Source organism: Mauremys reevesii, linkage group 25 (genome assembly GCF_016161935.1).
Source record: "Mauremys reevesii isolate NIE-2019 linkage group 25, ASM1616193v1, whole genome shotgun sequence".
Classification (NCBI taxonomy): domain Eukaryota; kingdom Metazoa; phylum Chordata; order Testudines; family Geoemydidae; genus Mauremys; species Mauremys reevesii.
In genome coordinates, this window is record NC_052647.1 from 10854843 (window position 1) to 10880233 (window position 25391).

Genomic DNA, 25391 nt, shown 5'->3' on the forward strand with positions numbered 1-25391 from the left:
TGGTGGCGGTGCCTGGGGCGGGAACTGGGGAGCATGGGAATGGGGGTGTGGGGCTGGTGGCGGTGCCCGAGGGTGTGGGGACCGGGGAGCATGGGAATGTTGGGGCTGGTGCGGGGCCCGGAGGTGTGGGGACTGGGGGGAGCATGGGAATGTTGGGGGGGGGGGGTTGTGGGGCCTGGTGGCGGTGCTTGAGGGGTGTGTGGGATGTAGGGGGAGCTTTGGGGGAAGATGGGAGTGTCGGGAGGAGGTTGTGGAGCAGGTGGAGATCTGGGGGGCTGGGGTGGAGCCAAGGAGGATTGTGGGGGCTGGCGGGGAACATGTGAGTGGGGGAGGGGAGCCGAGGGTCAGTGGTGGCCCCCTCAGCGCCTGTCCCTGCCGCTCCGTCCTTGTGCGACTGCGCCCGGCTAGAGGGAATGGGGGGGAGGGTTGGGGGTCTCTCGGCCACAGGGCCCTAGCCCCGAGGGAGGCCGTGTCTGAGGGGCCCCACGCTCAACACTACTCGACGCCTCATTGGCTGAGTTCCCTGCCAATCTTCTCTACCAATCAGAGCCCAGCGCGGGCTCATGGACAACGGGAACGGGCAGCAGCTTAATAATTCTGTTGCCGGTTGTCGCTGCCTGTGAGTAGCGGTTTCAACTGTCCCTCAAGCGTTCCCGGTTAGCCTATTGGTCTCTGGAATAAGAGGCGGGGCTTGTGAGCTTCTTTCATACCTGCAACTGATAGGTGGCCGGATATGTCAATCAATTCGATCCACTTCACATTGGTCCTTTTAGAAGCTGGCGGCATTATATCCTCACCCCCGCCCTTTCACCGCCTCCTTGCACATGATAGGTGAGATGGCCTGTCAATTACAATTGTTCCCTTTCCCTCCATCCTGGCCCCGCCCTCGCCCCCTCAGCCAATCAGCGCGTCACTTGTTTGCAGTGACGCTCTTTCTGCATGAATGAAGGCCGTGGCCCCGCCCGCTCTCTTCGGATTGGCTCCCGCGTGGGGTGGGGGCGAGGCTAGAAGGGGGATTCCGTGCTCAGGGAGTCACGTGAGGGGCTGGTCACATGATAGCAGGAGCTGCCGGCCAGGCGCAGGGTCCCGCGGCTGCAGGGGGAAGATGGGGCTGCCCGTGGGGCTGCTCCTGGGCGCCCTCCTGGGCGTGGGGCTGCTGGGGGCGGCCGCGGCCGGCTGCGGCTATGAGGTGAGGCGGGGGGGGAAGCCCTGGGCGGGAGTAAGGGGGGCAGCAGGTGGGTCGGGGTAAAAGGGGGAGGAGGGAGCGTGGAGGAGAATCGGGGGGTCCTGGAGGGGGCTTCGGCTGAAGGGGAAGTGGGTGGTGCGGGATAGGGAGCTCTCTGGGGAACCGGGAGGTGTTTCTGAGCGGTGGGGGAGCTTTGGCTGGAGAAGGGGGAGGTGAAGGAGTGCGAGGAGGGCCCGGATGCGTTGGGGGTTCTGAGCCTGGGAGGTGAAAGAGGGGATGAGGTTTTGGGGGTGGGGGGTGTTCTTGTGTTTTGGGGGAGCTTGTGAGCCATGGTGGGGAAGGCAGGACAGTCCAGAGTTTAGACAGCGTTGCAGTGGCCGCATCTGACCCCCCCCCCACACACACACACCCGCACCCAGTTCTGGGCCGTGGTGGGGAGCTGGGGGCTCAAAGCAATGCTTAGTCCCAGTAGCAGATAACTGGCCTTCTTGAGGGTCACCCCCCACCCCTCCTGAGTTCAGTTAAACAGGGAGCACTGAACGCATGAGCTTGGGTAGAGCCCTAGCAGTGGGGGCGTTAGGGGGTTAATACTGTGCAGTTTGGTGCCGTTGTCTGTTTCTGCATTTTTGTTTCTCTTCCTTTCCTCCCCCATCTCCCTAGACTATCACTTCCTCTTGTGGGATGATGATTACGATAATTAGACACCTCCCACTGTGAGCTCTGCAGAGCTGAGCATCTTGGCCAGGGTGACATCTTTCCATTTTACAGCCGGGGAGCCTGCAGCTCAAGGTTGGGGACAGCAGAACCCAGCTCTAACCTGCTCTAACCACTAGACCCACTCTCCCTACCAAGCTGGGGATCAAACCCCAGATTCCTGACTTCTAGCCACCAACCTGGCCTCCCTCCCAGAGCTGGGGCTAGAACCCAAGAGTCCTGACTCCCCGGCCAGGTACCCTGGTCTACACTGAACTCTTAGACTGACCTAGCTCTGTCGCTGGGGCTGTGAAAAAGTTAGTGTCATGAGCGCTGGACTTAGGACAACTTAATCCCGGCGTAGATACAACTAGAATCCTTCTGTCAACCTAGCTGCTGACTCAGAGAAGTGAATTAGCTACATCGATGGAAAAACTCCTTCAGTCTGCGTTGGTGTGTGATTTATTGTTCAGTAGCTGTTTGTCCAAAGCCCTGGAGAATCTAGTGTAGGGAGCAGTCCAGCTCTGAGCAGAGGGCTGTGAAGAAGACAATTGCCTCTTTCCACCTCTAGCGTCTTCTCTTAGCTACACCGAGCAATATCCGTTCAGATCGGTATCTCCTATCTGCAGGATATTGGCCCCAAGAGCCCTTTCAATGGGGTTTGTTTGTACGCTGCGGCCTTCCCCTCCAGTTCGCAGCACGTCTGGTTCTTTCTCTCATAGTCCTGTCCGGCCACTAAAGCAGACATGCTGAATGTCCACTTGATCCCTCACACGCACAACGACGTGGGCTGGCTGAAAACAGTGGATCAGTATTTTTATGGAGGTATGTGGCGGAGATGGTGCGCAAGGAGCGGGAGGGAGGGTTTCCATGCACTGTAGCTGCTGCCGTCCGACTCAGTGGGTTAATCCCCATCTCTTACCTCGAGCTCGCCATCAGTACATCTCAAAGCACTTGACAAAGGAGGTCAGTATTGTCATCCCCATTTTATAGGTAGGGAAACTGAGGCACAGAGCAAGGAGATTTGTCCAAGGTCACCAGTAGGCCAGTGGCAGAGCCAGGAATTATAGACTCTGGCTCTCCTGTGTCCCAGAGAACAGACACACCCTGGATCTCCTTTCCTCAAACACTAAGCCAGCTGGCCCACGCAGCGGGATCAAAACTGAAGGCCAGTGTCGCTATCTGATCCCTGTTTCTGCTGAGTTTAGAGCTGGCTGTGACCCTGCATGAGTCTAAGATGAGGGAGGGCTCTTTTCTGTGGCAAGGTGTGGGCAGGGGAGGAAGCGCTGCTCAGAGATGCACTATCTTAATCTCGTCAGCATACTGACTTCCTCTGCTGCGGATGGAGGTAGAGAGCCCCTCCCAACCCTGGCCCTGCTGTAGGGACCTGCTCCAGGCTTGGGGAAAGCTCCCACTTCGCTTCCCTGCCAGATGCTGGATAAAGTCTGTGTCGCCTGCCAGAATAGTTCATGGCAGTTCACAGACTAAGCATCCTAGCTTCACGGGGCCTGTAGTCACACAGTGAATCTGAGTGGGGATTAGAACCCAGGAGTCCTGAAAGCCCCACTCCGCTTTAACCCCTAGACCCTGCTCCCTCTCCAGACCTGGAAATAGAACCCAGGAGTCCTGAATTCCAGGCTCCACCACCCTTGTGCTCTAACGACTAGACCCCACTCCTCTCCCAGAAGCCAGGAATCTAGCTGCCCCCAACCCAATCATTAGATCATGCTTCCTCAGAGCATTTTGTATCCGTCCTTGCCAGGCCAAGGAACATGTTGAACCTTTGTCTTTCCCCCGCTGTTCTCCCCTGGCCATAATAAGCCCGTGGTCTTACTCACCTGGATATTAACGTCACCTTTTAGAGGCCGTGTCTCACGTGGGCGGCTTTTCCATGACATCAGTCAAGGCCAGCACATAGTTAGTGGAAACATTAATGCCTTTGGAGCGTCTTATCTCTCAGGCCATAGAGAGAGCCTTTCCAGCACGGGCGTGACTTAAGCAGAAGCCTAGGTCATGGGGCCTTTCGATGGGGGGGGACGGACTGGCTGACTCAGTGGGTGGGGAATGGGCCATGGGGTGGGGGCTGGCTGGTTGATGGGTGAGACTCCAGGGGGCGCTGTGCGTGCAAGCTGATCTCACCCTGATGCTGTCCCTGTTTGGGGAGGAGGGGGAACGACGGATTTTGAACTGCAGGAGGTGCTTGGAGGAGAGGCAGGGGGTGCAGAGCAGTTATTGGGAGGGGTGTTTATCCCTGCTTTGGAGAGACAGAAAGATCTGAGATTCCTGGGGGTCCTGCCATGGCCAGGGGGGATCCAGCCCTCTGGAGGGGCATTGTGGCAAGGTGGGGGATCCTGCCCTCCTGGGGGGCACTGTGGCTGGGTCGGGGACCTGGCTCCGCTGCTGTCCCTGCTCTGTGGGTCCCTGGATGTGTCTGCTCACCCCCGTGCCTTCCCTCCGCAGCGCGTAACGACATCCAGCATGCTGGCGTGCAGTACATCCTGGACTCCGTCATCCCCCAGCTCCTGGCTGACCCCACTAAGCGCTTTATCTACGTCGAGGTGGCCTTCTTCTACCGCTGGTGGCAGCTGCAGGCGGAGTCCATGCGGCAGGCGGTGAGGCAGCTGGTCAGCGAGGGTAAGGGATCCCGTGCCGACCGGCCAGTTGGGCACTGCTCTTGCGGCAGAAGGCGATGTGACCTGCACTGCTGGGCCTGGTGATGTCCCCCACCCGCTCATACAGAGGGTGTCTGCATAGGTGGGACAGATGGGGAGAGACAGACACGCTCACAGGGATTCTTTGCCTCAGTGGGTGTGTGTGTGTCTCTCTCCCTGGCTATATGTTGTGCAGGCCCGTGTGTGTGAAAGACACACGCCCAGATAATATGCCTGGGTCAATCAGTGGGTGATCGTGGTGTGATGGGTTCGGCCACAGAGACCCCCTTGGGACTGTCACCTGACGTGCTGAAGTTACCTCTGAGCCTGTTTTCCCTGCCAGCCTGGGAGTTCAGGACCCTGCCTTGTTGAGCCAGACACTCTAGCCTGCTGCAAACACAGACCCAGGTCCATGCCCCCAAAGCTGCAGACTCTAACCAAAAACTGCTCAGCAGGTCACCTATCTCCAGCACCCAGATACCAACTCCCAATGGGATCCAAACCCCAAATAAATCCATTTTACTCTGTATAAAGCATATACAGGGTAAACTCATACATTGTCCGCCCTCTGTACCACTGATAGAGAGAGATGCACAGCTCTCTGCTCCCCCAGGTACTCTTCACTTACTCTGGGTTTAATAATAAACACAAGTGATTTTTATTACGTATAAAAAGTAGGATTTCAGTGGCTCCAGATAATAACAGACAGAACAAAGTAAGTTACCAAGCAAAACAAAAACACCCAAGTCTAAGCCGAATACATTAAGAAACTGATTTCAGGTAAATCTCACCCTCAGAAATGTTCCAATAAGCTTCTTTCACAGCTTAGACCCCTTCCTAGTCTGGGCCCGATCCTTTCCCCTGGTCCAGCCCTTGTTACTTCCAGCAGGCATCTTAGGTGAAAAGCCGGGGCTGTCTCTTTTCTAGCTTTGGCACAAGGTGGGAGTCCTTTGTCTCTCTGGGTCCCCACTCCTCCGTCTAAATGGAAAAGCCCCAGGTTTAAGGTGGATTCCAGTATCATGTGACACGGTCGCCTGTCACTGTATGACCTCGTTCTTCTGACACGCAGGGGCTGCCGGGAAACAAACCATTTACAACCAGTTGTCCTGGCCAAGATTCTAAACCACCATTAATGGCCCCCACTTTGCATAATTACATAGGCCCTCAGAGTTCTACTTTATGTTCCTAGTTTCAGATACAAGAAGGAGACATTCCTACAAACAGGATGACCACACTCAGCAGATTGTAAACTTTGTAATGATACCTTACAAGAGACCTTAGCATATTCCAGTTACATCATAGTCACACCTATAAAGATATTTTTATAAAGCATATGGAGCGCAGCGTCACTATAGGCCCACGGCCCGTGTGTGTGAGACTCGCCCAGATAATATGCCTGGGTCAATCAGTGAGCGTGCAAGGCCTGACACACAACAAGCCAGCCAGACCCCCTGTGTGTGCGCGAGCACGTTCGATCCCTGCATTGGCCTGTACTGTATGTGCCTGTGCCCGTCCCAGGGTGTGGGTCTCGCTCTCCCATGCTGACCCTTTGCCTGTACTGGTGGGTACCTCGCAACACACACGCACAGAGGGAGCAAATGTCGGGGGGGTGTCTCTGTCACACACACACGCATGTGGGGCGTTTGCTTGGGTCATCTTGTGTCTCTCACACAACTTGATTCAGGTCTTTATTGGCACAGTGTAAAAAAGCAGATCACAGACACTCCTCACTATGGCTGCGGGTAGCCCACACGCGTGGGTGTGTGTGTCTGACACACACACACACACACACACACACTGTTTGTGTGGATCAATTGGCCTGTGCCATCTTCTGTCCATGCTGCCCCACCCCCTCAGAAGGTCCCTGGCTTCTCTCCTTCCCTGGCGCTGCCAGGCAGCTGCAGACCCCAGCGGTGCCCGGCCTCCCCGCTCGCCTGGCGCTGAGGGTGGCCTGCCCCCTTTCCCTCCCCGCAGGACGGCTGGAATTTATCAATGGCGGCTGGTGCATGAACGATGAGGCGGCCACCTACTACAACGCCATGATCGACCAGATGACGCTGGGGCTGCGCTTCCTACAGGAGACCTTCGGGGAGTGTGGCCGGCCCCGCGCCGCCTGGCACATCGACCCCTTCGGCCACTCCCGAGAGCAGGCCTCCCTCTTTGCCCAGGTGAGGTCATCTGGGGGGGCCTAGAACTGCCCCCCCACAGGCAGGGACTTCGGAGGCCCAGGGGTAGCCTGCTGGGGACAGCGTGTGTCACTCTCCATCAGCAGGTCTCAAAGTGCTTTGTGCAGGTCAGGAGCATTATCCCCACTTTCCAGGTGGGGAAACTGAGGCACGAGGCCCAAGGTCACCCAGCAGGCCCGTGGTAGAGCTGGGAATAGAATCTGGGTCTCCCTAGTCCCTGTCCAGCGCTCTAGCCGCAAGGCCATGCTGCTGCCTCAGTGTTTGCTGGCTCTCTGAGGCTGTTGGCATTGACACCCCCTCCCCCCCCGGTGTCCTTTCCAGATGGGCTTCGACGGCTTCTTTTTCGGCCGCCTGGATTACCAGGACAAAGCCAACCGGGAGCAGCTGCGGGAGATGGAGCAGATCTGGAGAGCGAGTGCCAGCCTACAGCCACCCAGCGCCGACCTCTTCACCGGTGAGCTGGAGTGGGGGTGCTGCCAAGTCTTCTCGGGACGTTCCAAGTCCCAATTTTGTGGGGTGGGGCACCTGTGCCACAGACAGACGGTGCCACGCACCAATGGGCAGCCAGGGTTGGCAGATGGGTGGGCTCCATGGGGGGTGTGTGTATGTGGGGGGCGACTCATGTTTGAGCGGGAGGCAGTGGCAGAAGCAGGAAGGCTGCCCCAGGCCGACCCACCTGATGGGATCTGAGGTGTCCAGCTGGGGGCCTGGGATGGAGGGGAGGAGAGGGGCTGGCCTGGGGGTCCCTTTTTTGTACTTCAGAGGTGGCACCTCTAGTCTGGGGCGTGGGGCAGAGATGGGGTGCCTGGCCTGCACTCCTGGCTGGATGCAGGCTGATCTTCCCCCGTCGGGGTCTGGATTTCACTCTCCCCCTCCCTCCCTGGTGTTTGCACCCCTGTTCCTTTTGCCCGGGGGGAGCCTCCCGGGGTGGAGCCGCCCATGGAGCCTGGCTCTGTGCTGGCCCCCGACACCCGCATCATCCCTCACATCACTGGCTGGATCCTGCCCAGCTGCCCATGCCCCACGGTGATCTTGTTTCTCCCCCCCCCTCCACCCAGGTGTCCTCCCCAACGGCTACAATCCGCCCCTGTCCCTCTGCTGGGACCAGTTCTGCTCCGACAACCCCATCGTGGACGATGCGAGTGATGAGAACAACGTCAACAGCCTGGTGGGGTATTTCCTGGAAACCGCGGCTGCCCAGGTGAGAGCTGGGAGGGGACCCTCTGCAGCCAGCTGGCCTTATGTCTAGGGGTTAGAGTGAAGGGCTGGGAGCCAGGACTCCTGGGCTCTATTTCTGGCCCTGGGAGGGGAGTGGGGTGGAGTGGCTAGAGCAGGGGGCTGGAAGTCAGGATTCTTGGGTTCGATTCCTGTCTCGGCTGGTGCCTGAGCTCGGAAAAGTTACTGGGACGCTCAGCTGTTGGTGGCCGACTCTTGCGATTGGCTGGCGCTTAGAGGCTGCCTGGAGATTGGGGCGGGATTATAAGCCGGGTGGGGAATTGCTGGTCCATGGGAGAAAGTCACAAGTGTCATTGCCTAGCCAGAGAGGCGCTGTAGTAGAGACCCTTTCGGGGGACGAGTTTCTTGGCTCCATTGTTAGCATCAGCACTGCGTGGCCGGACGCCGTTTCTGTCCCTGGTGCCTGTGCTAGGGAATAACGGACCAGCCCCAGAAAGGAGCGGGATGGGATTGCCTCAGGGACAGCTCCAGCCCCCGTGACACACGGCCAGTCTCTGTCCGGCTGCAATACGCAGCTGAATATTTGGGACCAGTCCCCATTTTCCTCCTCCGCCCCAAGATCGCACTGGGGAAGCCTCCCTGGGGGACTCTCCAGGCGTTTTCCATCCTTCGCTCCGGTGACAGGTGTGTCAGCCCAGTGCCCGGGACCCCTGCTAGAGCAGGTCAGAAACGCGTCAAAATAACTTTTCCGCCAAACGCCCGTTTTGCAAAACCAGCATTTCCTGCAGGGGGAAAAAAAATGTCAGTTTTGCCGAAACAATTTTGTCCTTCCCCGTGGGGAAAGCGGAACCGCCGGCTGCCTGCCAGACTCTCGCCACGGGGCCGCCTTAGCCCGGGGTCTGGGTACCGAGCGGGGGCGTCTCTGAGTGGGGAGCTTGAAGTGTCGCCTTCCGTCATCTCCTTGCAGGCCAAGCACTACCGCACCAACCACATCGTCATGACGATGGGCTCGGATTTCCAGTACGAGAACGCCAACCTGTGGTACAAGAACATGGACAAGCTCATCAAACACGTCAACACGCAGGTAACGGGGGTCAGGAGCCCCTGGGGGGTGGTGCAGGGATTTCCCCCCCGGGGACTGCAGGTTGGGAGTGGGTAGGAGTCCCTTGCTGGGCAGGGCTCACCCTGTCAGGTGGGGACCCGCCTGGGATGCATGCTGGGCCGGGAGAGGGTTGGGCTCCCACTTCCTGACCCACAGGCCGAGCCCCCGGGGGCAGCCACGTGGCCCAGCCAGGAGGCCCGTTGCACTCGGCAGGGCCCTGCTGCGATTGGGCAATGGCCGGGCTCGAACTTGGGTCCTTGGGCTCTGGGAGCGGCAGGCTGCAGCAGCCTCCTTACCCCGACTGGCCACTAGGGGACGACAGAGCCCACCCGGCGCGATCGCCAAACCCGCTCCCACCACCCCCTTGTGTCTCTTCCAGCAACTCAACGGGAGCCAGGTTCACGTGCTCTACTCCACCCCCACCTGCTACCTGTGGGAACTCTTCAAAGCCAACCTGTCGTGGTGAGCGCCGGGGCTGGCGGGAACCCGCCTGGGGTGGCCTGCGCTGTCCCGCCCCCACCATGCTAGGGCGGAGAGGATGGGCTTGCAAGCCCTGGTGCGTCCCCTTTGGAGGGGTAATGATGGAACCCTTCCTGCAGTACAGCGCCCCCTAGTGCCGCATTGGGGTCAGCACCACCTGGGAGAGCAGAGCGCCCCCTGCTGAGCCCCCTGCCCTGCTCCCTGCAGCACAGCGCCCCCTAGTGCCGCATTGGGGTCAGCACCACCTGGGAGAGCAGAGCGCCCCCTGCTGAGCCCCCTGCCCTGCTCCCTGCAGCACAGCGCCCCCTAGTGCCGCATTGGGGTCAGCACCACCTGGGAGAGCAGAGCGCCCCCTGCTGAGCCCCCTGCCCTGCTCCCTGCAGCACAGCGCCCCCAGTACCTCACTGGGGTCAGCACTGACTGGGAGGGCAGAGCGCCCCCTGCTGAGCCCCCATCCTGCTTCCTGCAGCACAGCGCCCCCTAGTGCCACACTGGAGTATATAAACGAGCACATCTCTCATTAGTTTCTTCCGTGCCATTATAACCTCCTCTCTGTTCCTCAGGCGCTGGGAGTGGCTGGTGCTGGGTGCAGGGGCTGAGCTGTGGGACTGACTGGCTGGCTACCTCTCCTGTGGCCGGGTGGGGTGGGGTGGATTGAGGAGGGGGGAGGGAGTAGGTCCGGGTCTTCTGGACCCATGAGTTGCAGAGGGGACCCTCTTTGGTGTCGCACAGGTCCCTCAAATACGACGATTTCTTCCCTTACGCTGACGGGCCGCACCATTTCTGGACAGGCTACTTCACCAGCCGGCCGGCTTTCAAGCGCTACGAGCGACTGAGCAACAACTTCCTACAGGTGGGGAAGTTTTCCGGGGGGGCAGGGAGTCTGGGATCCCACTCACGTCCCTGTGACCTGCTGCCTGTTGGTCTTCCCAGCATCCTGTCCTGAGCAGGACAGAGAGGAGGTCTGAGCCTAGGAGGCCGGACTCCAGGGTTCTGTCCCCAGCTCTGGGAGGGAAGTGGGGTCTAGTGGTTAGAACAGAGGGCCAAGGAGCCAGGGTTCAATCTCTGGCTCTGTGCGACTTTGGGCAGGTCCCATCCCCTCTCCATGCCTCAGTTTCCCTCTCTATGAAATGGGAGTGGCAAGTCATAAGAACATAAGAAAGGCCGTACCGGGTCAGACCAAAGGTCCATCTAGCCCAGTATCTGTCTGCCGACAGTGGCCAATGCCAGGTGCCCCAGAGGGAGTGAACCTAACAGGCAATGATCAAGTGATCTCTCTCCTGCCATCCATCTCCATCCTCTGACGAACAGAGGCTAGGGACACCATTCCTTACCCAGCCTGGCTAATAGCCATTTATGGACTTAGCCACCATGAATTTATCCAGTCCCCTTTTAAACATTTATAGTCCCAGCCTTCACGTCCCTCCTGGAGGGTTACCGGATGCGGATACATGTTCTCTCATCACTGTTCCCCTTCCCCCCCCTGCAGGTTTGCAACCAGTTGGAAGCCTTGGCCGGTCCGGTGGCGAGGACGGGCCCCTACGGGGAAGGAGACAGCACCGTGCTTCGTACGTGAGCTGCTGAGCCATGAATCGCCCCGTTATCGGGATTCCCCCCAAACTTATCCTGTCCCCTGCAGCCACTAGGGGGAGACAGAACAAAGGAACAGCTCCTATCGCAGCCAGCAGAGGGCAGTGCTGCCTTCTCCATACACAGACGTCCGGCAATGTGGCCCAGTGCTGCAGGGATTGGAGGCTCTGGCTCTGGCAGGGGAGTGGGGTCTAGTGGTTAGAGCAGGGGCTGGTGTCAGGACTCCTGGGTTCTACTCTTGTCTGTGTGGCCTTAGCCAAGTTGATGCTGGAGTTTGGGGGCCGGGAGGAGTCTTCAGGCCAGGCACGGGAGATGCAGGCCCAGCCCCCTATTGGAGAGGTTGGATTTGGGGGGGCTGTCTGGCCCCACAATCCCCCTTTCTCTGCCCCCCACATCGTCCCACCCGGCGGGTTTGGCGTAGCTCCCTGTTCCGCCCCTGACGCCCCGGCTCCCCCACAGGCCGGGCCATGGCAGTGGCCCAGCATCACGACGCCGTCAGTGGGACGGAGAAGCAGCACGTGGCTAATGACTACGCCAAGCGCCTGGCTGCCGGCTGGGATGCCTGCCAGGTATGTACCCTGCCTCCTTGGCACCCTGTTCCCCTCCAGAGATCCCGGAACCTGATTCTGCCTCCTCTAGTCTCCCTGCAGTGAGCATCCGAGGCAGGATGGCCCAGGGAAAAGGCAGCCTGCGGGGGTGTTGGAGTAGCCAAGGACCTGCTATGGCCCCACCCCAGAGGTGGATGCATCTCAGTGCCGGGCAAGGGGATTTAAAGGGGACCCCCCCAATAACTCCCTATTCTCCTCAGCAAGAGGTCACCCTGGTGATGCTTTGCTGCACAGCGCCCCCTAGCACCACCCAGGGCGTTGGGGTCCATGCTGGCTCCAAGGGGAGAGCACCCCCTAGTGCCGCCCCAGGGAATTGGGGCCACCACTGACCGTGAGAAGAGAGTGCGCCACCCTGTTCCCTGCAGCACAGCGCCCCCTAGTGCCGCCCTCGGGCATTGGGGTCCATGCTGGTCCCAAGGGGAGAGCTCCCCTGCTCCCTGCAGCACAGCGCCCCCTAGCACCACCCCAGGGAATTGGGAACAAGCGCTGACCATGAGGGGAGCATTCCCCACCCTGATCCCTGCAGCACCCCCTAGTGCAGGGGCTCTCTCAACAAATTTCTTGGTGGCCTCAGAGTGCGGCCACCAACTCTTGCTGGTGGCCATACTGACACTTTTTCCTAAAATTATTTATTTTTCCTCAAGTTAACAACGTAACATGCGTATGCAGACACCCAAATCACTGTAATTTGTTTATGTAAGGTTTTGGTGGGGTTTGCCCTGCCCTCCCACCACCGCGCCTCCTCGGCCCCCGCCTGCCGCTGGCTTGCTGTGTCCCTCCTCATCCCTCCCCCCCCCCCCCGGTCTGCCTCTGGCTTGCTGCGTCCCTCCTCAGTCCCCTGCCGCCGCTCGCCTCCTTGCTCCCCTGCCAGACACTCCCCTGTCCGCCATGAGACCCACCGCTCGCTGCTGGCTCACCGCTCGCCTCCCCCCCCCGCCCCCTTCTCACCTCCTTCCCTTGCTCCTTCAACGTTGTGTCCCTCACCTGCGTCTCCAGAGAGGCGGTGCAGGGCGGCGCATCCAGGAGCAACAGGGAGGAAGGGGAGGGGCTGATGGTCCCCGTCCCCATCACTGCCCAGGAAACTGCTGTGGGTCAGCACTGACTGTGAGGGGAGAGTGCCCCCATCCTGCTTCCAGAAGCACAGCGCCCCCCCCGGAATGCATGTGTGTGGGGGTGAATCTCTCGTCTCTCACCTGATGGGAGGCATCTCTCCTCTTTGCAGGTCCTGGTCAGTAACGCTCTGGCCAGCATCAGCGGCAACAAGGAGAACTTCATCTATTGCAACTATCTCAATATCAGCCTGTGCCCGCTGACCGAATCCGCCAGCACCGTAAGGACCTTGTTGTTGTATAAGGCGCGGGAGGGGAGCCGGGCCTGGGAGCCAGCTCCAGCAGCCCAAGAACGCAGGTCGCTGGAGGAGATTGGCCCTTACCTGGTCAATGTAGGACGGCTTTTTCTCCTCTCTGGGCTCTGCCAGTGAATAGCACCCGCGCTCTCCGGCTGGCGGTGGGGAAGGTCAGGTGGGCGTCCCGCTAATCTGGGTCTGTCTGTCCAGTTCATGGTGATCCTCTACAACCCGCTGGGACGGCGTGTGAGCTGGAACGTCCGGCTGCCGGTGAAGGGAGCCGCGTATTCGGTGACGGATCCCAATGGCCAGACGGTGCCGAATGAGGTGCGGCCAGAGCGTCTTCCTTCTTGGCTCTTTCTCTCCTTCCTGCGGCTGCACGCTTGACCTGTTTCCATCCCTCCCTGTGTCGTGGGCCTGCAGGGGATTCAGTTTTTAGCTGGGATTGGGCTCTGGTATCTCCTAGCAAAAGGAGGATCTGTTGGCGGCAGCAGTAGTGCAGCTCGTATAGGCTCTGCATGCTGCCACCACTAGGGGGCAGTATGATTGTATGCGCTCGAAGCAGGTCTGATTGCATCCTCTAGGGGGCGATGGGGCCCATACGTACTTGGTCCCGGGCAATAATGTGCTTTCAAGCTGGCACCGCTCCCTGCGCCTGGCAAATGGGCTGCACGGGACCGACAGGCGTTAACCTGACACCAGGGAAAGCGCCAGGGGCTGCGTAATGAGCACAAGGCATCACCTGTTTTTTAAATCTCACTAGAAAGCCAGGTGCCCCCTAGCACCACACTGGGGCATTGGGGTCGATGCCCCCTACTGAGCTCCTACTCCATAGCGCCCCCTAGCAGCCAGCACTGATCCCAAGTGCCGAGTGGCCCCTCCTGAGCTCCCACCCCTCTCTCTGCAGCGCAGCGCCCCCTAGCATCACTCTGTGGCATTGGGGCCAGCACTGACGTGAGGGGAGAATGCTGAGGAGCTGACAGCAGCCGTCTCCCATCCACGTTCTAACCAAGTCTGGCTCCGCTTAACTTGCGAGCTCCCTGCATCCGTCCTGTGGTGTCTCCATGCGGCACAATCTCTGGTCAGACCCTCCCGACGGGGCCTCAGACGGTTTTTCTTTCGGTTTCCAGGTTGTCCCCGTCTCAAACTTCACCCGGGCGGTGAGACGAGACCGGGGAGACGCCACCCATGAGTTGATCTTCCCAGCCTCGGCCCCGCCCCTGGGCTACAGCTCCTACACCGTCTCGAAAACGGCCAGCAGGGACCTGCGCTCCAGGCTGGCCAAGCGGATCCGGGAGCAGGCCCAGCCCCGGGTGGACGCCTGGTCCCCCAGGGGGATCCAGAATGAGGTACTGTCCTGAGCGAGGGTGCAGCCTGGGCCGTTTCACTTCCTAAGGCAAGGGAGCAGCCAGCCCTTTTGGGGCAGGGACTGTCTCTGTTCTTATCTGTCCACCTCTAGCTGGTACATGCCTGGGGCGCTGAGTTGCTACCGTAATACACCTAAGGTACAACGCCCAGCACCATCACGGGGGCTCCAAGGTGCTACTGTAATATACCTAATGATATTGTACAGCGCCTAGCGCAATAGGCTTCTAGGGAGGGGGAAGAACTATTGAAGCTAAAGGATAATGTTGGCCCAAGAACAAAGGGAGACAAACGGGCCAGGAATCAGCGCAGGCTGGCAATGAGAAGCGGGTTTCTAACTATCTGAGGCAGGCGGGTCTGGAACAGCCTCCAATAGGAGCAGTGGGAGGTAAACAACCTAACGAGCTTTAGGATGGCACTTGATTCGTTTCTGAACCGGGGGATCTGACCGGGTGGGGACTGGACTGTGGTAATCGGAGGTGGAGGAATGAGGGGCCCTGCGGTGGGTTGTCCCCTGGGTCATGGTCTATTGACGTTCTCGCCTTCTTCCCCACAGCACCTCCGGGTTCTGTTCGACCCGGTCACTGGGCTCCTGATGGAGATTCAGAACCTGGACAAAAGCATCTCGCTGCCTGTCTCTCAGAACTTCTTCTGGTCAGTGAGCTGGGGGGAGCTGGGACGCCTGGGATCTAGCCCCACCTCTGGGGAGGGAGCGCTCTCTAGCGGGTAGAGCAGTGGGGCTGGGGATCAGGACTCTTGGGTTCTATTCCCAGCTCTGTCATTGACTCACATTTGAGCGCGAGTGAATACCTTCCTTCCCAATCCCTCTGTGCCTCAGTTTCCCCATCTGTAAAACAGGGTAATAACCAGCTCCCAGGAGCGGGAGTTCGATCCCTTGGCCAGTGCAGGAGCGCTGTGTGTGTAGGGGGATGGGGGAGGGGTTCTCCCTGGCGTGGCGTTGGGGCTCTGGGCAGCTGATTGGACTGTCTCTCACCCCCCCCCCTTACCCTGCCCAAGGTACAACGCCAGCATTGGCAATGACGACAGTGCCCAGGCCTCCGGGGCATATATCTTCAGGCCCAACCGCTCCGAGCCCCTCCGTGTGGCTGGGCGAGCCCACACGTACTTGGTGAAGGTAGGTGGCGGGAGCATCCCCGGTGTGGGAACCTCCAGGGGGCTGGGCGCGGGAGCCGAAGTCTCTTGTCTCCGATTCCCTTATGCCACTAGCCCTGAGCTAGCGGGGAGGGGAGTGGGGTCTAGCGGTTAGAGCAGGGGGGGCGGCTGGGAGCCAGGATGCCTGGGTTCTATTCCCACGTCTGGCTGGGGGACTGGAGTCTGCTGGGTTAGATCAGAGTTGCTAGCTCTTCGGTAAGACTTAAAACTAAGGTCCCATCTGCTAATGACCATTGAAGATCCCCTGGCATGTTCCTTGACCTTACCGCGGTGTCTCAATCAAAGCTAACCCCCTTCAGGATCCTTCAATCACACCTCGCTACACTTCCAACTGAATCCAGGATCCTTTCCTTACTCTGCTACAATATTGTGCGGAGGTGCTGTGGGCTGCTAACACCCCACCCCAGAGTCAGCTGCATTTCAGCATCTGGTGAGGGATCCTGCTATAAACCGTGTCTCCCCCCCCCGCCCCAACCCAGAAGTGGCTGCAAGGTAGTGCTTGGCGAGGGGATCCTTGCACACACGTCTCTCTCTCTCTGGTCCAGAACAAGCTGGTGCAGGAGGTTTACCAGAACTTCTCTTCGTGGTGCTCGCAGGTGGTGCGGCTCTATGCTGGGCAGGCCTATGTGGAGCTTGAGTGGACGGTGGGGCCCATCCCTATAGAGTGAGTGTGGGAAATGGAAGAGTTTTGCCCTAGGAAACTGCCTGTAAAACGAAGAAATTTCAACTTGGAGGGGCTGCTGCTGTGCTCCATGGGAGTTGTAGTTTTGGTGCCTCATTCTCCCATTTTCCTGTGGGGGCTGGGCTCCCTCGGTGGACTACATCTCCCATGGTGCATCACACTTCACCTCTTGGGGTGGGGGCTGCCCTAATGCACCATGGGAGTTGTAGTTCAAATTCCTCATGTTGCCATTCTCTCTGGTTTGGGCTCCCTGGTTGGACTACATTTCCTATGATGCAGCACAGCCTCCCCTGTTGGGGGCAGGAGGTGGTGCATTATGGGAGTCCCTGGCCCTGATGCCGCATGGGAGATGTAGTCTGACCAGGGAGTCAGGTTTATAAAGTGGGAGGCACTGCAGCAGCATTGCCAAATGCAACTATTTGAGAGTTTTGACGGAACATCAGTCGGTCCGTCCCCATGATGCTTTTCAAGGGGAGCCCCTTCCCCCACCTTTCCCATGGACACAGCTGAGATGGAAAATGTCAGACCAGCCCCAGACAGTGTGGCGCGGGTGCGGGAATCCGTGTGCTGCCAGACCCCACGTCTGACCCTGCTGTGCCCTCTGCCGCAGCGACGGGCTAGGCAAGGAGATCATCAGCCGTTTCGAGACGTCCCTGCAGACGGACGGACGCTTCTACACAGACTCCAACGGGCGGGAGATTCTGGAGCGGAGGTACAGTGTGGCGAGACATTGGGAGTGGGGTGATCCTTCCTGGGCAGGGGAGGGGATGAATCCAGGGTGGAGTCAGGACTCCTGGGTTCCATTCCCATGTCTTCCATTGAATTACCGAGTCCCTTCTCCCCTCGGGGGGGAAAAAAGGGCTGTGTCTTAATGAACGTCCAGGGCTTAATTATTGTTCAAGGTCCCTGAATGGAGGGCCCTGCGTGAGCTACTCCAACGAGCCCTGGACGTCCCCCTTTCCTGGCTAGCCGGCAGCCTGCCCCGGGGGTGTCAGACGCAGACTGTGCAGCATGTGGGGTACCCCAGGGCTCGGTATAGGGAACAGTCCGTTCCCCGGTCGGGCTGGGAGCCCTGTCGCTTGGGATCTGCGCAGAGCCCTGGACTGCACAGCCCAAACTGGCCCTACTCCCCCGGATTGGGGGCAGGGGAGAGCTGGCCGACACGGGGCTTAACGGGGCTCTGATGCTCACGGCAGGCGGGATTATCGAGCCACGTGGAACCTGAGCCAGACGGAGCCGGTGGCTGGGAACTACTATCCTGTTAACAGTCGCATCTATATCAAGGTACAAGGGCCAGTGGGGCCCCCTGTCGGCATTTCGCTGGGTCCCCTCCCCGTTGCTGCAGAGTGTGGGTGAGAGGCGGGGATTCCTCTCCATGGAGACACAGGGATGGTCCAGTGGGTAGTGACACTCGCCTGGGTCTTCAGTTCTTGGCTCTGCTGACGACTCCCCTGTGGGAGCTTGTGAGGTCATGCCCTCGTGCCTCAGTTTCCCCATAGATAAAACAGGGATCATAGCACTGCCCTGTCTGCACAGGGATGGGGTGGGGGAGAAAATGCACTAAAGATGGCGAGGGCTTGATTTCTACAGCAGCAGGTGCCAAATATGGAGAAAATCCTGGAGGGGGAGGCGTTGCAGACGGTGGTGCTGCTGGCCCCTCGTTCCCACGCCCCCAGATCCGCTCTGGCCCATGCAGCGGCTCGAGCAAAGGCAGAGATGAGTGTGACGGGTGGCCACCCCCGGGGTGCAGTTTGGGAAGCCACACACAGACACAGACACAGACACGGAGCTGGGTTGACCCACACTGCTGTGCCGGAGATACAGCCAGCCTCACCAGGCCCCGTTATCCCCCGACACGACAGCAGGTGGTGCCACACACTGAGACTGAGCTACACCCTATTTTAAAATTGTTAAATAAATGTGGAAGCACCAGCCACTGGCTACACCGAGGTGGGAGATCACCCTCGAGACACAGACTCAGGGGTGAGGCTGCACACAACCCTGCCGCAGCGCAGGGACCCGGCCTGCCCCAGAAACACCCCAGGGCCCTGCTCCTCCATGCCAGGTGCACCAGGGGTGGGCAGGATCCAAATGTGGAGGGGCTCAGTGTCGGGGGAGCCCGATGTGGGTTGAGAGCGTTCTGTGTGGGGCAATCTGGGTGCAGGCGGCTCAGTGGGGGGATCCGGGTGTGGGGGGGATCTGGATGCACAGGCGCTTTCTGGGTGCAACGTTAATGGGACTCGGTGAGGGTTCCAGGTGAAGGTGGCTGGAGCTCAGCAGCGGGGTGGTCTGGGTGTGAGGGGGATAGAGCTCGGCAGGGGGTCTGGGTGTGGGGGTCTTGGTGGGGTCCAGATACTGGGGGAGTGGGTCGCAGTGGAGCGGGGAGCCAGGTGCAGCTGGTTGGGGCTTGGTGGGATGGGGATCCGGGTTCAGGTGGCTTGTCAGGATGGTGCAGGTGGAGTGAGGGTGTCTCTGAGTGTGGGGGGTGAGGTTCGACGGGAGGGTATGAGGGGGTCTGGCTGCACGGGGGCGTTGGATAGATGGGGAATCAGCTCCCTGTACAGGGATCCCTCTCATGCAGCTGAGGAGAAATAGGTGCAGGAAGCAGGGGAGAGGGGTCTTTGCAGAGTTTCCTGCTGGCGGGGGAGGAATCTGGGCGTGGGTCTGACCCAGCTCCAGATGCTGTGTAGGGGAAGAGGAAGTCCCGTCCTGCCCAGCCCAGCCGGGACTAGCAGCTGAGCCTGGCGCAGGGTAGGAGCCACCAGCCGGGTCTTCCCCAGTCCCGCCCCCCTGTCCCACAGTGATTTACCTCTTTGCTGGCTGCCGTGGGCCCCTGAAACATACTGCTGGGGAGGGTCACATGACCACGCTGGTGGCTTCCCTTTGCTTCCCCATTAAAAAGTCATTTTTCTGTGGGGAAGCAAAGGAATCTGCAGGGGACATAAATTCTGCACGTGCGCAGTGGTGCAGAATTCCCCCAAGAGTAAAGTTACCTGAGTGCAAACAGCAGCCACCAGCCAATTTCCCAGCTCCCCAGGCACGCACCCCACCACTGAAGAATAAGCCCAAAATTACACGGTCCTGCACTGCACAGTGATCTGTATAATGTAAGCTCATAAATAGTTAACCTCTCCCTCAGTGTGGAGAGGAATATGCCACCAGCCTGTGTTAACCAAGCTGAGATTTCTCCCTGGACGGTTCACTCCAAGGCACAGTGGGTTAGATAAAGCAAAAGACAAGTTTATTAACTCCAAAGAGAGATTTTAAGTGATAGCAAACCGAGCGAAACAGATCCCGTAGTAAATAAACAAACCTGTAAACGAAGCCTCAAATGCCAGATTGGATATGAATTCGCAGTCTCAGCCTGGCTGCTGATACAAGCAGGCCACCAGATTTCCATCCCAGGCTAGAAATCCCTTGAGCCTGTGTCCCGCACTACCCCCAGTTCAGTCTTTGTTCCTCACGTGTTTCCAGGAGTTCTCATGTGGGGAGGGAGGCCCCTAGATGCCATCACACCCCACCTTATGTAGCTTTAACATAGGGTGGGAACCCTTTTTTCCAAAACCAGTTCCCACCCAGTTTGTGGAAAGCTACAGGTACCCAACATGGAGTCCGGTATCACATGGTCTGGTCTCCTGCCCTCGCTGGGTCATAGCAGCCGTTACTAACAGGCTGGTTGAAATGTTTACAGGAAGGCCAAACCCTTTCCGAGTCCATCAGCCCTGTCTAGCTTCTCCACTGCTCTACCTGAAAGGCTGGCTGGGGGTGTCACCGGGCCTTTGTCTACACTGGACTTTCATCGGCAAAACTTTTGTCATCCAGGGCTGTGAAAAAAACCACCCCTGCCCCCCGAACAACAAATGTTCTGCTGAGGAAAAGTGCTGGTGTGAACAGCTTGGGGGGTAGGAGCGTTCGCCTGCCAACACAGCTACCGCCGCTTGTTGGGAGTGGAAGATTTTTGTCGGCGGGAGAGCTCTCTCCTGCCAACAACCAGCAGCTACGCTGTGTGCCTTTTAGCAGCATGGCTGGGTCGCTCAGAGGTGCGTAGTGTAGACATAACCTCAGCCTAAGCGCCTCTGAAATACACCCAGCCAGTATTTATAACTTCAGCTACAAACATGATACATGCATCCAAAGGGGCTAATCGTATTCAGCAAATCGGCACTGTTCCAATGACACCTCACAGGACCCATCTTGTGCAGAATGCAGCATAATTATGCCATAATCATATATGGAAATATCACTATGAGGAATCTGGAGTGTGGTGTCGCAGGAGGTGCCACTGCAGACGCACACGGGGGAGGCTTCCCGAAGGAAGAAACGCAGCCTCACCTGCTACTCTCTTAATTCCCCCCCAAGTGCTCCCTGCTTGGACCCCAGTCTGCTCCCCCTGCACTGACATCTGACCCCCTCACAGGGCCGGCTTTAGGCCGATTTCCCCAATGCGGGCCCCACACCTACTGGCAGGAGCCCCGCGTGCCCTGGCCGAGAATCCCGTTTTAATTTTTACTCAGTGGGCAGCGCTCCGGGTCTGGCGGCACTTCGATGGTGGGTTCTTCAGTGCTGGTGAAGACCCAGAGCGAGTGAAGGACCCGCCGCTGAAGACTCGGAGCGCCGCCCCGTGGGGACAAGCCCCATGTCTTCTGAAAGCCAGCCCTGCCCCCTTAGCCCCGGGGCCGGGAAATGCAGTGCAGGAAGGGGCCAGGAAGCTGCAGGCAGGCATAAGGGGATGGAAGAGCAGGAGAGCTGCTTGGGGGGAGGCAGGGGGGCTGCTCCCATTGCCACCTGCTGGAGGGAGCAGAGGATGTGGGTGAGTGACCCCCCCCCCCGGCAGGGCCTCGCCCACTCTGTTAGCTCTGGGCTCCCTCTTCTCTCTAGAACAAGAAGTTCCAGCTGACGGTGCTGACGGATCGCTCGCAGGGGGGCAGCAGCATGGCGGATGGCTCCATGGAGCTCATGGTGAGAGATGGGGGCAGGGGGGAAGCCTGCCCTGAGCTCCTCCCTCCCACACTCCCCCCTTGCAGAGGTGGATGGGGTTTCATGGGGGGGGGGTTGGAGTCCACCCTAACACCACCACCATCCTCTGTTCTGAGCCTGTGTGTATCCTCCCTATCCTGAAGAAGCAGGACTGCACCAGCAGGTGGTGCTCCAGCTGTGCAGCATGCAGAGCCCAGGGCTGGCCAGCAGGGGGCGCTCCAGCCTTGCATCAGTGCAGCATGCAGAGCCCAGGGCTGCACCAGCAGGGGGCACTCCAACCTTGCATCAGTGCAGCGTGCAGAGCCCAGGGCTGGCCAGCAGGGGGCGCTCCAGCCTTGCACCAGTGCAGCGTGCAGAGCCCAGGGCTGCACCAGCAGGGGGCGCTCCAGCCTTGCACCAGTGCAGCGTGCAGAGCCCAGGGCTGCATCAGCAGGGGGCGCTCCAGCCTTGCAGCGTGCAGAGCCCAGGGCTGCACCAGCAGGGGGCGCTCCAGCCTTGCACCAGTGCAGCGTGCAGAACCCAGGGCTGCACCAGCACGGGGTGCTCCAGCCTTGCATCAGTGCAGCATGCAGAGCCCAGGCTGGCCAGCAGGGGGTGCTCCAGCCTTGCACCAGTGCAGCGTGCAGAGCCCAGGGCTGCACCAGCAGGGGGCGCTCCAGCCTTGCACCAGTGCAGCGTGCAGAGCCCAGGGCTGCACCAGCAGGGGGCGCTCCAGCCTTGCACCAGTGCAGCGTGCAGAGCCCAGGGCTGCACCAGCACGGGGTGCACCAGCCTTGCATCAGTGCAGCATGCAGAGCCCAGGCTGGCCAGCAGGGGGTGCTCCAGCCTTGCACCAGTGCAGCATGCAGAGCCCAGGGCTGGCCAGCAGGGGGCGCTCCCAGCCCAGCAGCTGCTCTGACATTCCCTCCCTGCGGCTAGGTGCATCGGCGGCTGCTCTACGACGACAACCGCGGGGTGGGGGAGCCCCTGCTGGAGCCTGGGGTCTACAACGACGGCCTGGTGGTGCGGGGCCGGCACCTCGTCTTCCTGGACACGGTGGAGTCTTCGGCTTATCAGCACCGGCTGCAGGCCCAGCAGGAATTCATGGCACCCCAGCTCGTCCTGGCCCCGGGCGGGGGCCCTTCCTTCCACCGGGGGCAGCACAGCCTCAAGCAGGTGCCTGGGCAGGCTTTGTGTGTTAGGGAGGGGGACTGAGTCCCTGGTTTGAATCCTGCCAGGGGCTGTGTGTTCCCCACTGCCTCACCCACTTGTGAACTGAGTGTGGGGGTTTCAGCCCTGCTTGACCCAGATTCAGCTCCTAACTCACCTGGGCTGGATAAGGAAGAAAATCCTTGTCTTTCTGGTTGCCGTACCTCTCCCCTTCTCCCAGTCCTCCAGCTCCTGCCCCCTCCCCAGCCCAGCCCAGCCCAGCATCAGCTGAACTATAGGTTAACCCCATCATGGCCAAGCACCCCCCATGTGGAGTAGGTGCCTCCTCCTCTCTGCTCATTAGATTAAATTCAGGCAGGAACATTGCTGGGGGCAAAATCCCTTTGGGGGAAGCTTTGCGGGGGGTGGGGCACAACTTCAGTTTTTTCCCTGGGAAAATTTCAGATGGGGGAGGAGTGTTTGCCCTCTTCTGGCCAGGACTGAGGGTTAAGTCAGCATTATTTAAATATAATTGGATTTTAAACTCCTCTCTTCCACTTCCCCCCCCCCCTTTGCTGAGTTGGCAGTAGCTCATTAAATCTCCGTGCCCGCCCCCCTCTACTCCAGGGACCTGTTTTCAATCTGTGCTGCCTGGAAGGGACTATGCAGTGTTATCTAGTGGGTAGTGCACTGGGTATTGCTCTGCTAGTGCCCTGGGGCAAGTCCCTGCCTCCCCCATGCCTCAGTTTTCCCATCTGTAAAATGGGGCTAATGAGCTTGACCTCTGTAAAGTGCTTTGAGAGCTGCAGGTGAAAAGGGATAGAGCTGATGGCCCTTTGCCCTGCTCCCTGCTCAGGGGATGGGGGATACGACCCCCTTCCACAAATGGGGTTATGCCCCCTGTGAAACCTGCGCTGGGGTGACTCGCTCGTGACAGCAGCTGGGGTGATCACTGGCTGTTCTGTCCAAGCTGATCTTCGACAGAGAACGGAGGGCTCAGGTAAACAGAGAGGTTGTGACAAGGCATCTGCTCTCTGCTGAAAGCAGGGCTCCCCCTGTACCCGCCTTCCCTCAGCAGTAGGGGGACACTGCTGCATGCTGGGAGCCCCAGGCCAGGCCCTGGAGGAGAAGGGGAGCGGGTTGTATCCACCCTGCACTGCCCTGCAGGCACTGGGGCAGCCTGGGGCACTGAAATAGTTCAGGGTTGGGTGGTGACTTTTCTAGTTTGCTGAAACTTTCCCTTGGGTGGCGCCGTTCTGGCAGCCTGACGCCGTGTCTCCCCTTCCTCTCCAGTTCTCTGCTCTGAAGCAAGAGCTTCCCCCCTCCGTCCATCTCCTGACGCTGGCCCAGTGGGACCCCAGCTCCATCCTCATCCGCCTGGAGCACCAGTTTGAGAGAGGGGAGAGCGCCAACGGCTCCCAGCCCATCACTGTTGACCTGCTGGTAGGTACCCGGCAGCCAGCAGGGGGGCCTGGCTGCAGCGTAGGGACTTGCTGAGCCACTGGCCTAGAGGATTTTTCATCTAGCGCCCTTGACAGGCTCAGACTCCCTTCCTGGTGCTGAGATGCAGCCACCTCTGGGGTGGATCTTAGCATCACCCCAGTACACAAAGGAGCCTCGTGAGAACAGCTGCCCTGTCCCACACTGCCGCTGGCTGCACATCCACACGGGGAAAGGGATCCTTAGACATGAGGTGCAGCAGCTAGAGGACTGTTTGATGTAGGGGGTCCCTCACCCACCTGCTGCTAACCCCCGCCCCCCCCCACCCAGAGGTGGATGGTGCTGTCTCCACAGGGCTCCCAGTCCTGGCACTGAAATGCAGCCACCTCTGGGGTAGAGCACAAATTCTGAGGACAGCCAGCACAGAATCCTGTTTTCACACCCGCCTGAGGGAGTCTCCTGTGTAGGGGTGGGGAGCTGCTGCTGCTGCCTACTCACCTGCAGGTCTGGGGGGGCCCAGCAGGGGGCAGCGTTCACCTGAGGAAGTTGCTGACCATGTCTCTCTCTCCCCACCCCCCAGCACCTGTTCTCCTCCTTCACCATCACCTCCCTGCAGGAGATGAACCTGGTGGCCAACCAGAAGCGAGAGGCCATGAAGCGGCTCAGCTGGAGGCCAGCCACAGGTGGGTCCCGTCCCCCCCAGCACTAGAGCATGGAGCAGTGTCCAGCAGCCTTGATGCTGCCCGCCTCCCCCCCCACACACACAGCACAGCCAGCGCCTGCCTCCTTACCTAGGGGAGGGTGGGCAGCTGGCACATTGGCTCCAGGTGGGGTGGGCCCCTCAGCTGTTCTCAGGGCCTGGGGGGGCTCACAGACACAGGGGAGGGTTGTGTCCCCTCCTCCCACGGAAAAGCTGGCAGCTTCTAGGCCCAGGGCCCCCCAGCTGCTGCCCCTAGGAGTCAGGGCCCCTCTGCTGGCCCTTAACCCCCCGGCTTCCTCTCCCAGGTGCAGCGAGGCGCCAGCCCTACCCTCCGCTTGACCCGCTGGGAGTCACGCTGCAGCCCATGGAGATTCGCACCTTCCTGGCCACCATCCGGTACGCGGGCCCCAGTGGGGGCCAGGCCGAGCTGTAAGGGGAGCCAGCCCCCTACCTCCGTCCCAGGATCAAGCCGCCCAGGTGGAGCCCTGAACTGCTGCCCCCCTACTCCGCCAGGTGGGGCCCTGCCCACCTGAGAACTGGACTTGGGGGAGGCACATCCTGGCTGCTGGGAGGCTTGGAAGAGACTTGCCTTGAAAAGCCACCCAGCTTTGGGGGAAAGGGGGCAGAGTCCAGCCCCCCCATAACTCCTCAGCACAGCCTCTGATTTCTACCCACCTGCCCCTTCAGCCTGAGGCTGGGGTAGTGGGGGTGTAAGTGCCACTGTTAATAAACAAGGACCTCAGTCTAGGTGTTCATGGCAGAGTCATGCTCGGGGATGCAGGCGGAGGGGACAGACCCAGGCAAGGGCAGAGCTGTGCGTAGAACCCAGGAGTCCCACCTCCCCCCCCACCTGCCTGATCAATTGCCTGTGGGGAAACTGAGGCAGAGCAGCTCCACCATCCTGCCTCG

General features: G+C 59.7%; 1 protein-coding gene across 2 annotated transcripts; it reads left to right on the plus strand.

Annotated features, from left to right (window-relative positions):
- Positions 1-1034: 1034 nt before the first annotated feature.
- Positions 1035-25229, plus strand: MAN2B1 (mannosidase alpha class 2B member 1). 2 transcript variants are annotated; one of them, XM_039514270.1, is made up of 25 exons: positions 1175-1189; positions 1847-1975; positions 2602-2704; positions 4340-4513; positions 6505-6698; positions 7038-7170; positions 7775-7917; positions 8860-8976; positions 9374-9456; positions 10207-10327; positions 10964-11042; positions 11524-11633; positions 12895-13002; positions 13228-13344; positions 14148-14366; positions 14939-15036; positions 15400-15517; positions 16101-16219; positions 16848-16949; positions 17434-17521; positions 21116-21196; positions 22133-22369; positions 23636-23785; positions 24363-24465; positions 24788-25229. In XM_039514270.1, exons 3-25 carry the CDS (start codon positions 2626-2628, stop codon positions 24913-24915), a joined length of 2901 nt encoding a protein of 966 aa, XP_039370204.1. In that variant the 5' UTR covers positions 1175-1189; positions 1847-1975; positions 2602-2625; the 3' UTR covers positions 24916-25229. The 2 variants fall into 2 exon arrangements, with proteins under 2 accessions (XP_039370203.1, XP_039370204.1); XM_039514269.1 differs by lacking the exon at positions 1847-1975 and having other exon boundaries at positions 1035-1189.
- The last annotated feature ends 162 nt before the right edge of the window (positions 25230-25391 follow it).